Here is a 12,116-nt window from a genome sequence, read left to right on the forward strand (position 1 = left end):
ACAGAAAATGCTCTCTTGAGATTAACAGTGATCCCTGCCCTAATTGTGAACTCCAGTTGTTTTTGCATCAGTCTCCATCATCCTTCTGTAGAAAAGAAGACTAGAAATTAAATCATATTACTAAATAGTGAAAGGCAGTTGAAGAGAAAATGAGCCTGCAAACGGGCTGAGCCACGACAAATTAAACCAAGGACATTTGTAGATAGAGCAAGAAGTGGACAACAGACAGACCTGAAATGGAACAGATCTGCTGAAGTGTTGATAGTGATCTTTCACCATTAGTGACATTGCTACAACCCCAGTACATGGACCTATCGCCATCAGTACCTGAGAAAGGTCAGCAGGCCAACAAGCATTTACTTTGAGTCGGGCACTATGCTAAGTGCTTTACCAGGAGGAAGACAGTGCCTGCCCACAAGGAGCTTACTTCTCTAGGGGCTTTCCCAGAGAGCTGTAGGTGGTGGAGGGAGGGAGATGAAGGTGCCCTGCCTAAAGGCATAGTTGAGAAGGTCCAGGAGAATCGGGCACGTTGCCTGGGGTGGCACCAGAAAGTGACGTTCTGGCGGAAAGAGCAGAATCTAACCCCCACTGGAGGCAACGCGATTTTAAAGGCCCTGGGGGATCGGTTCTCAAGATAGAACAACAAGAAGATGCCAAAAGAATGAAAAAGATCATAAGGGATACTTTTACCCCAAAACCCTGTGGAGAAAAATTCAGCAACCTCCGTTGCGTATTCTTTTTTTTTTTCCTATTTTTATAAAATCTTAAATATGAGACAAGCAGGCTTTCACAAGCGGTTTTCTGTAGTCAACTCCATCTTTATACTCATAAAACCGACTGAGCTGTACCCTCCTGTGCCTGAGAAAGAGATATGTAGAGAGTGTGAGAGCGAGGCAGGTTCACTTGCTGATTTTAGAATAGCCTTAGACTGGCCAGAACCCCGTGCAGCCTTGAAGATTCTCTCCTGAGGAGACGCCTGCCACACATATGTTACACATAGAAGACTCAAGTGACAGAAGGGACCGCCAGTCACTCTGTTCAGTGATCACCTGAGTACTAACAGTAAACCATCACCAAGGCATTTACCATTGCCGCTGAGGTATCTGAGATAATAGCCAAACAGAAAAAAGGCGAGAATGTCTAGTACTTTTATTGCAGGAGTTTTTAACCCAAAGTCCACAAATTCCTATGAACTTGGACAAGAAAATAAAATTACATCTTTATTTCAATATAATTGATTTCCATTGTAATTCTCTATATTTTATTTTATTCATTAAGAAAATTCTGAGAAGGGGTCCCTAGGCTTCCCCAGACTACCAAAGGATTCCGCCATACAAACAAAACTAAAAATCCTTATTTTTTTAAGATAACATTATATAAATTGTACTGAGCCCAGACCCTACAAAGCTTTTTCTACAGCAGCGCAAAAAGATTGGTTTAACCATCTAAGGTGCACTAAGAGCAAAAGACAAGTCACCAAGCAGTAGTCCATCACATTAGTCCATCAGTCTACATCTTACACAGGCACTACAGCTGGGAATTAAACTGAGTCCAGAAATAAGTAGAAGAAGGCGTAATGGTGTGTTTGTTGGTAAATGTTTGACAACCAGCTCTCCAGAGGAAGAAATATACGCATGATACACTTCCAAGTTTAATCAGTATCATTGACATATTTTCCATCACTTTCTTAAGTCTAGACAATTGACCAACAATTAATCAAGCCCCGATTTGTTGTTGTTCAGTTGTGTCTGACTCTTCGTGACCCCATTTGGGGTTTTCCCGGCAAAGATACTGGAGTAGTTTGCCATTTCCTTCTCCAGCTCATTTGACAGATAAGGAAACTGAGGCAAACAGGGTTAAATGACTTGCCCAGGGTCACAGAGCTACTAAGTGCCTGAGGCCAGATTTGAACTCAGAAAGACGAGTCTTCCTGACTCCAGGCCCGGCACTCTATCTACTGTACCACCTGGCTGCCCTGATTTGTAGCTTTAACTGATTTCCAAGGTGTAAATAAATGCTCGTGCTAAAAATTCAACAGTCATCCAAGCTGGCTCCAGCTACTCCTGAGAAAGAGATAAGGAAGGTGGCGTCTGGAAAATGGCATAATGCCTTCAGGGATCCTGGATAAGGCACTGCAAAAGTAAAACCAAAAAAAACCATCATCTCTTAGGAGTTATCTTTGTGGACAATTCCGTATCCACCCATTGGTGTCACCTGGCTAGGAATTGTGGACAGTGTTGACTTCCAGATGGCAATGCCAGCGGCAGGCTGAAGGGGTGCTTCCAGAGGACTCAGGAAAAGAAGCATCCTGGGCACATTCCTGGAAGAATCAGAATTATAGATAACCCAAAGATGCCCCTGCCCCTGCTGGGCGCTAACAGGCTTCAGCGTGCTACCAACAATGTGCATAGGAGAAGTTGTGTAAAATAAATACATTGTCAAGAATGTGTCTGATCCAGAAGTGAGGGGGCCCACTGACCAAGAGGGAGGCCCCAGCCAGCCGGAGAGATTACCTGCTAGTTTGTCAGGAGGGCGGGATTTTTTTTTTCTTAAAGCTGGCTTTTCACAGGATCATAAGAGTCTGTAGATCTATAAGTGACCTCAGAGGTCATGTGTGCCAACCCCTTCATTTTATCACACTGAGAGCCAGAAAGGGAAAGAGTTTAGACTCACCTAAAGTCACAAAGTTAGTAAATAGCAGAGCAAATGCTCCGAATCCCAATCCACACTGAAACTCAGGTCTCTCCCACCTCCCAATGTGAACAGTTTCTAGGCCATCTCTGCAACTAGAGCGTTGTTTACAGTACTATAAAATGACAAAGAGCGAAGCCAAGAAAAGACGTCTGTAGCTTCCAAAGGATAAAGAGCCAAAGGTTCTTTTGTGACTGGGTATGTACAAATAATAAATCTGGTCTCCCAAGAAGGAAAGTTAAACCTGTGTACATCTCTGGGTGTGTGTGTGTGTGTGTGTATGCCAAGCCAGTGAGTTCATTGGCTCACTGGAAACATTTCCCTTTTGATAAGGCAACGTGGTCCTAATTCCCAGATCCTGGGAATTAAGGAGATTTAGCACTAGGTTTGATTTTGTCCCTAACTCATTGGGTGACTTTGGACAAGGCACTTCATGTCCCTGGGCTTCAGTGTCCTCATCCCTAACCTCCCTTACAATCCTAAAATAATATTATTCTCATTGTCATTCACATGTACTATTTCTGTTTAGTCAGAGTATCATAAATATTTAAAACAAAGACTCTAAGATTCAGTGCATAGAATTTCAGCGTTTGTTACAGAAACACTGTGGGGTTTTAGATTTTTTTATTTCATGTTTTAAATTCTGAACTTAAATACCTCAGACAGAGCACACAAACTGAACACAAAAGAGAACTCTATACAAAACTGTAAATCTCCATTTCGTGCCTCTTGCTTTTTTAAAAAGTAGATAATAAATTCCACATACTGCTCATCTGTGCTTCCTTCTGAATTTCCTTCTGTTCGCCTCTATGCATTCTTTCACTGGACCTCTTTTTTGACATCGCTGTTGCTACACACCCCAGCCCTGACTCCTCTCCAAATAAAAACCAAGAGGAAAGAAAGAAGAATAAAAAACCATTGTAACATATGAGCATAGTCGAGCAAAAACAATCAGCAAAGCAGCTCTATCTAAAAGTGTCTGTCTCTTTCTGTACCCTGCGTCCATCCCCTCTCTGCCAAGAGTGGGTAACATGTTCCATCATGGGTCCTCTGAAGAGAAGGTTGGTCATTGCTTTGGTCAGAGATGTCAAGGTGTTCAAAAATGTCTTCTTTACCTTGTTGTTTTCCTTGTTCTCCTCGCTTCATTTTTAATTAATTTAGTTTTAGTTTTCAGCAGTCATTTCCATAAGCTTTTGATTTTTAAATTTTCTCCCCCCTCCATCCCCAAGAGGGCATGCAGTCTCATATAGGCTCCTCAGTTCTTGAAAAGGTAATACAAAGGACCCCACTTAGATCCTGGTTCTTTCCTAGAATGAGATTCTTTCAGGATCAGGGAATTTGTTCTGATTGTGACTGCCCCCTCCCCGGTTTCATCTTCCCTTTTGATCATCACCCCCTCTTCCACGCCCCTTACATGTATTTCCCTGTTGAGCTTTGTATATAACTAGACTTGTCTAGACTCGACTTTGTGTGAGGATACTTCTGCTTCAGATAAGAGTGAGGTTCATCTGTCCCCGCTTCCTTCCCGTCCCATTTATGAGAAGTAACCAAGTTCTACTCCCTTCTTCCTTCTATCTATAGATAGATACTGTCCCTTCTTCGGACCCCCAGAACAGCACTAATCCCCTGCCCCAGACCTCTGTTTCCTTTATTTAACTCCCTTAATACCAGGGAAAGAAAAGGCACATCTGACCATGCCACCCAAAAGCCAAACTAAAGACACAGGGGGTACCAGCCCTGGAACAAACTCTCCGTTTGAAAGGTGGACGAAGGAGAAGGGAACAAGCATTTATCAAACACCTACTATATGCCAGGCACTGTGCTAAGTGCTTTATAAATATAACTGTGAAGGTTATAACAGAACTCTTGCTTCCTCTCCTCCGATTAGAATGTTAGCACCACGTCATCACGCATTTCCTTCCAGTTACACAAATAAATTTATCCTTCCCAGTTTCCATTGACTCTTGTGTTTGGATTTCAAAGTTCCTATTCAGAGCTAGTATTTTCATCAGGAAGGCTTGAAAGTGAACTCTATTGCATTAAAAATCCACTTTTCTCCCTGTGAGGTTTTATCCTTAGCTTTGCAGGCTAAGTTAGTATTCATTCTAAGCCTATCACTTTTTTTTTCTTTTTATTTTCAGTTCCAAATTCTTTCCCTCCCTCTACCCCCTCCCCCACCCCTTGAAAAGGCAAGAAATATAATATCATTATACATATGAAGTCATGCAAAACACATTTCCACATTAGCCGTACTGCAGCAGCAACAAAAAAGGCAAAAAAAATGGGGGAAAATAGGTCTATCACTTTTGCTTCTCCAGGATCTCTTCTGGTTTTTACTAAAAGCTCCTAATTTTTTGTGACCCTAATTATAGTTCCTTGGTATTAGAACTGCTTGTTACAGGATGCTTACAGTAATTTTTTTAAATGTACGAACTCAAGATTTTGGTATGAATATTCCTGGGACTTTTCCTTTGGGGCTTCCTCTTATGTTTACTTTTGATAAATTTGAGTTCCTTTATGATTTCTTGAAATATAGGGGACAATCTTCTTTAAAATCATGGTTTCAAAGGAATCTAATGATTCATAAATCATCTCTCTTTATCATGTTTTGTTTATAGGTCAGTTTTTTATGTCGGCTATCTTCTATTTTCGTTTATTTTTTTCAGCTTTTTAATTTTATTCTAATAGTTTCTATTGTCTCATGGAGTCTTTGATTTTTGTTTGGTCTTTCCTAATTTTCAGAGAGTCCATTTCTTGGGCAAGATTTACTACTTCTGATCTTTATTCTCCTTCCACCTCTTTCCTCCAGGGCTTTGATTCAATTTTTTCATGTCTGGCTTCATTTATTCTAGGTATTCATGTAGTCTATATGGAAAATCAGATTTTTTTTCCCCCTTGAGTCTCTACTTGCATTTGTTACAGAATTATTCTTGGGGAAACTCTTTATTTGCAGTAATTTTTGATGTTGGTTAGTATTTTCTTCGATTTATTTATCTTTTAAGGCAGCTAGGCGATTCAGTGGATAGAGCGCTGGGCCTGGAGTCAAGAAAACTTAAATTCAAATCCAGCCTCAGATGCTTACCAGCTGTGTGACCCTAGGCAAATCACCCTCTATCTGCTTTGGTTTCCTCAACTGTAAAACGGGGGTAATAATGGCACCCTTCTCCCAAGGTGGTTGTGATGATCAAATGGGATAATATTTATAAAGCACTTAGCACAGTGCCTGGCATATAGTAGGTGTTTGATAAATGCTTGTTCCCTTCTCCTTCGTCCACCTTTCAAATGGAGAGTTTGTTCCAGGGCTGGTACGCCCTGTGTCTTTAGTTTGGCTTTTGGGTGGCATGGTCAGCTGTGCCTTTTCTTTCCCTGGGACTTTCTGACCAGGGGACCCCTCCACTCTCACTGCGTCTAGACACAGAGCCTTGCAGGATCCACGCGTCCGTGGCCGTCTCTGGTTTCACGGTAATTCACCAGATTTATCTATTTTGTTGCTTTATCGTACACTAAATAACTGATTCTCTCACCTCCTCCTTTCCCTATTTCCCATTTCTGGCATATACTTTAGAGGAAGGTTGGGTTTAAAACCATGCATTCATTGCAAGGTTGAAATGAGGTGCTATTTCCAACAGTCTTTAAAAAGTGAAATTTGGAAATAACGTTCAGGAGAGAAACAGGAATAATGTTCAAAGTGCTAGGTCTTCAAATACCTTACAAACAGCCGCTTGAAATTGCTTCTGCAAGATACTTGGCCCCTTGTGTCTGGTAGTGCCTGTTCATTGATTAAACATCCCTATACATGGGCAGATAATTTGCTTTTTATGAATAAATGCTTCTCTCATTAACTTCCAGAAGAAGAAGGCCCTTAACGTTGAAGGCAATCCCCGGTCTGCTCATGCTGCATCCTTCCTCAGTCCTGTGAAAGAACATGGCGTGTTGTTTGAATGTTCCCCTGAAAACTGGACAGATCAGAAAAAACCGCCTCCAGTCATGGCTTACTGGGTTGTAGGGTAAGTGGAAACGATGTCCTGGAAAAATGACTTGGAAACTGGTTTGGATTGCTGGGAGAGGCACGTGCATTGGAACAAAGGAAACTCTCGGCCCGTGTTTACCATAGTGGGCAATTTGTGGGGGTATAAACCCCCACTGGAGAGGCAGGGTAGATATAGAGAAGATTGGAAGTCAGGAAGGAAAGAAGAAGAGAAAGAGGGGAACGGGGCCGTATGACCTCGGGCAATGCTGTACTCTCTCAGGCTCAAGAATGTGCAAAGAATGTGCTGCCAAACTTGGAGAGAAAGAGGTTCCCCCCGCCCCAGTGGAGTACTTACTCCCAGGGGTCGCCCTTGATCCTGGCACCCCCCTGTCGGCAGTGGGGAACCAGCAAAGATTGTTGAGTGAGGACATAACACAGACAGCTTCTGTGTGAAGATGAATGTGGGGGTCCTCTACAGAAGACAGATGAGGGGGAGAGAAACTGGAGGCAGGAGGACGCTAGCAAGTTGTTCCCATAGCCCAGAAGAGAGGTGATTGGAATAGGAATTGGAGGGGTGTTCTGGATTAGAGTCACCCAGTCATCTGCCCCCACCCCTCCCTGAGAGGCCTCCAAACTGATACAAGGACGTTTGATGGAAGGAGTGCAGGTTTAAAAGACCTAAAGCTCGGTGGCCTTGTCCCAGGACGAGTACCTCAGGATCTCAAGGCCTCGGCTTCCTGGTATATAAATTAAGGAAATGGGACCAGAGGAGCCCTGAGCTCTGAATCCATCTGTAACTGGACTTCTTGTTACAACTGGAGTGATTAAAGTCTTGAATGTGACTGGTGGTCTTTAAAGAAATCCAAATAAAATTTTAACCTCCCTCCTACCATCAAACTGACCGCATTATTGCAGTTGGCTGATATTGTACAGTTAAGGCCAGGGACGCAGCCCTAATCAAGGGAGTGTCAAGCATCCTCCCTCGTTAACATGATGAAGTTTGGAGGGGGCCGCTCAACACCATCATTTTTATCACAAGTGAAATCATGCTGCCTGTTTAAGGAAAACCAAGTGCTTATTAATAAATTTCATTAAAAATGGGTCTTTTGCCCTCCAGAGCAAAGAAGAGAATCGAGCCAATATAGAAGCAAATTGTCCCAAGGAAGTATTTGGGCCCCAGCCCCCTTCCTCTTGTGTAGTGGCTTTTTGGGCCGAGATAAATCCTTCAGCACACAAGCTGAGTTGAGTGAACAGGAACTCAGTGAGTCCTTCCCAAGTTAGCGTGGGCTTCTTTTTCCTTACAGGAGACTCTTCTTAGAGCCCAAGCCTCAAGAACTCTACGTGTGTTTTCACGACTCGGTCACTGAAATTGCCATCGAGCTGGCATTTAAACTGTCCTTTGGCTTGGCCACGTAATGCACCTTCCTGGTCACCCAGGGACGCTGCGGAGCATGCATCATTAGAAACACTGAAACCCACCCGGAAGTCACTGGCCACTCTCATGAAATGCAGCCTACCCTCCTTGGTCGGACTGGACTCTCGGAAGGATACCTTGTGTGTACAGGAAGATGGAGTTGTTCATTTATTGTCATTATGTTGTAAGTCATTTTGCTAAACGAGTTGGTTTGTTGTATATTTTGAAATAATGTGTACAAATTTTAATATTGAATTGCCTTCTGGAAGAACATATCATGGAAAACATCCAAAATCGTAGTGTATTTGTTTTGTGGCTCATATTGATGGGAAGGGTTCAAGAGAAGGAGCCAGGTGGCCTGTGCTGTGGTCCTGGCTTTGCCCCCAGCAGTAAGTAGCAGGCCTCCCAACAAGGGACCCAGAGAGGCTGTTATCGTGAGAGTAAATCTCAGGATTGAGTTCAGTGGATTCTAATGTGCCTTCCAGCTCCAGTTTTCAATGGCTCTGTTTTCCCATCATCTTGAATATTGGTCATTTCCATCCAGTCTTTGTCATGATGCAAGTATTGAAACCTCAGCAGGTCTAATCTCCTTTCCCCTGCAGTCAGGAAATGGTCAGAGCGATGTCACATGTAGCACTCGCCTCTTCAGCCATTGGGCTTAATGAACTGGCTGCTCAGGAGCAGATTTCTTCTGTTTCCTGAGATAAAATATCAATGTATCCTGTTTTCACACAATCAACACATTCCTAAAAAGCCAATCAGCTTTCTGAAAACCAAATTCTTTATTACATCCAGTATGATTCCCATTTATAGGAACCTTTTGGTGAATCCCATTGATAAAATTAACCCCATTGGTAAAAATCATCCACCCTTGATTCATCGGTTGTGCAAGTTTGCATTTGGGTTTTCTTTAATTAAGACGTTCTTAAAATATTTTAGGATTCATCTTACCCTTTAGTAGAAAAGAGTATTAAGAAATCTTGATGCTAGGAGAATTCCCCCCAGATGAGAAAGCCTTGTGTGAGGCAGTGGAGGGGCCTGGCAAAGGTGGCAGCCCTATGTGGCGGTGTGGCCTGTGTGTAGCCCCCTGGGGGCTCAGGGAGGGCCTCCAGGTGTGTTTCCTCACAGCCTGGGACTGGAGAAGGCCTACCAAGACCCCCAAACTGGACTCTGTATCTCCAGCAGCCCCACCTCACCCTGCTCCACCTCTAGAACCTTAGGTTGGGAGATTTTATTGCTAGGAGCAAAGCTTAGAGATTATCCACTTTATTCATGCATTCAGATTATTTCATGTATCTCACGTATTGTATTTGCGCTCTTAGCACCTGGGACATAGAGGGATCTTGATACATGCTTGTCAGTGTGTTGACTGAGGAAGGCTGACACTCATAGAGGGTTAAGTAAGTTGTCTGATGCCACTAGCTGGCAGATGTCAGGGTCAAGGTCCTTCCTTCAGAGGAATGCATTGTCTGCACCATGCTGTGTGCCACGGAGCTGTAGATGAGAGCCAGGCAGAATCCTCCCCTCTGCCCCCAGAGCTGAGACCAGAGATGCATGAACTTCACCAGGCATTTTGAACTAACTGCAGCATTGGGCCACGGGAAAGGGTCTCGTAGAGGGAGAGCCCTGGGCGTGGAGGCAGAAGAGATATGAATTACCCACACTCACAAACACGCGGCCACTTAATCGCCCCGTATAACCATGGGCAGTATCACTTTGAGCCTGTTTCCTCTTCTCTAAAACTGGGGTAACAATCCCTTTGCCATTTACCTCTCTGGGCAGTCATGAGCATCGAGTGAAATCATATTTGTAAAGGGTTTTCTACCCTGCAGAGACTAAATAAAGGTGAACAGTTATCATTCTAATTGTATCTGTGAGAATACTTTTTGAAAAAAAAATTTTATTTAACGAAATTTTGTTCTTCACAACGGCTTTTGGAAACAGAAAGAAAAAAAGTATCCCTGTTTGCATCCAGGTGCAGCCCAGTATGTGAGGGCACCTTTAAAAACACAGCTGGCATCTTTTTGGGTTTTGATTCCAAATGGCCAATGAAAGGGCTCCTCTCTGAGATCCCTGCCCTGCGGATGGCTGCCTGCATTTACCCCTGAAACCAAGAACCTTTGACAGTCAAAGCCAGGCTGCCGCTATGGTTAACCCAGCACTTTATTCAAAGAGAAAAAGGGTCAGTTTGTCAGTGTACATTCTAGCTGAAAAAAAGAGACACGTGATTCCTTTGGGCAATGTGAAAACATTCTCAGACTGAGATATTCCATACCCCAGCAGGTCCTTGGACCTCCAAGGAGGTGACTGCATATAAATGCACTGCAGAACATTCTTTTTTTAACTCATAGCTTTACATACGAGGTACCGCTGAGCATAGATGAGGATTTTTCCATCCAAGAATAGCAATTACTTTATGTCTTTATCCTACGTCTCTGAACTACTCCCTGGAAAGTCATGAGCCCTGAACCACACAGGTCCTTGCTTTTCATTTGGGCTTTGGAAAGACTGATAAATATGTAGGAGCCTAGAAATGAGCCCATCCTAGAGCAACGCAGAAGAGGAACGAGGCCGCGCTTACAAGTTGGTACCATCGCTTTGGCGGTTACAGCACACACAGGGGTGGTTAATCACTTGTTTGTCACTGATGTAAGGGTCTCTGGCTCCATGGACCCTGGTGAAGATTCAAAGAGTCAGGCCAACTGGATTTCTTGTGCCACCAAAAGATGTAAACAAGTGAAGGACTGTTTCTCTTTTATCCTTAGTACCTACAAATGATGTGGAATGTAACCATCAGGTAAACTTTTCAAAAATAAAAAACATAATAGTTTTGATATTTTCATGTATATTTAATAGAAAAGTGGCATTTTGAAGAAGTTATAAATTGTTACCTCTAAAACATGTCTTTCTGTGTGTGAAGTAACTTAATTTTGCATAGCTCTATTTCTCTAACCTGTATGAAAGGCTATTTTTATATTTTCTCAATTGTTTTTAATAAAGATAGGTTGGAGATTTGTTCATCAAAAATGCGCTTTCTTGAATTTCATTTTATGTCTTCTTAATCTAAATTGTATATAAAACAACAGTTTGGGCGTATTTCTAGAAACAACAGAAACTAACTGATCTGAAGCTACATGGGGACAGCCCGATGGCTCAGTGAATAGGGCCTGGAGACAGGAGGACCTGAGTTCAAATGTGGCTTCAGACACATAGTGGCTGAGGGACCCTGGGCCACTTACTTTGCCACTGTCTGCCTCAGTTTCCTCAACTGTAAAATTGGGATAATACTGCTTCTGACTCCCGAGGGTACTGTGAGGATCAAATGAGATATTTGTAAACCTAAGATTTTGCAAACCTTAGAGCACTATAAATAAACAGTTAACTTTCTGTATTTCTAAATAAAGTAAAAGCTTTCACACTTTTTAATCTTCCCACTCCCCCGCCCATGTTTTTAGTGTGCACTGTCTGCTGACATGAGACATGTCTCCTAGTTTTAATGCCTGATCTGAGTTCATAATTCACCTGACGTGTATTTACACAAATAAGGCATTAAGGGAGGCTAGCGGTGTCAAATATATATAGAACTGGGGGCCACTAAGCATTACTTAAGGATCTCTATGGTGGCGTGTTGACTTAGAAAACCACATATTAACATTATCTATGTTCCACTGTATTTTTTTACTTATCATACTTATCATAAAATACTTTGTCAGATATTTCTCAGTTACATTTTAATCTGGTTCTGGTCATACTGGGCAGCAGTATGGTACATGGGTCCAGTGTTTGACACCTCTGCTCTGGCAATTCTCTGAGATTAGAAGTTGTAGAACAGTTCTCCCATATACTCTCACCTAAACCTCCCCACCAATGAAGTCAGGACTGGACCAAAAATGGATTTGGAGTGGGGAGGACCGAGGCGAACAGGGAAGGAGTAACTGAGAAGACTTCCTCAGTGCTAAGAGTTGGGCCGTGGCATGTTCATTCTTTCTCACCATTGCCACAGTCAGGTGAAGTGCTGTTTGTTAGCAATTCCTTATCCTC

General features: G+C 42.8%; 1 protein-coding gene across 1 annotated transcript in view; it reads left to right on the plus strand.

Annotated features, from left to right (window-relative positions):
- Positions 1 to 11,071, plus strand: part of INTU (inturned planar cell polarity protein) — a 69,124-nt gene extending 58,053 nt beyond the window's left edge. The window contains exons 15-16 of the mRNA XM_027854607.1: positions 6,541 to 6,698; positions 7,966 to 11,071. Coding sequence (XP_027710408.1) covers positions 6,541 to 6,698; positions 7,966 to 8,077 — 270 coding nt within the window. The 3' untranslated portion in view covers positions 8,078 to 11,071. The remainder of the gene's footprint in view (positions 1 to 6,540; positions 6,699 to 7,965) is intronic.
- The last annotated feature ends 1,045 nt before the right edge of the window (positions 11,072 to 12,116 follow it).

Source organism: Vombatus ursinus, unplaced genomic scaffold (assembly GCF_900497805.2).
Source record: "Vombatus ursinus unplaced genomic scaffold, bare-nosed wombat genome assembly UNPS02010461.1, whole genome shotgun sequence".
In the NCBI taxonomy this organism is placed as follows: domain Eukaryota; kingdom Metazoa; phylum Chordata; class Mammalia; order Diprotodontia; family Vombatidae; genus Vombatus; species Vombatus ursinus.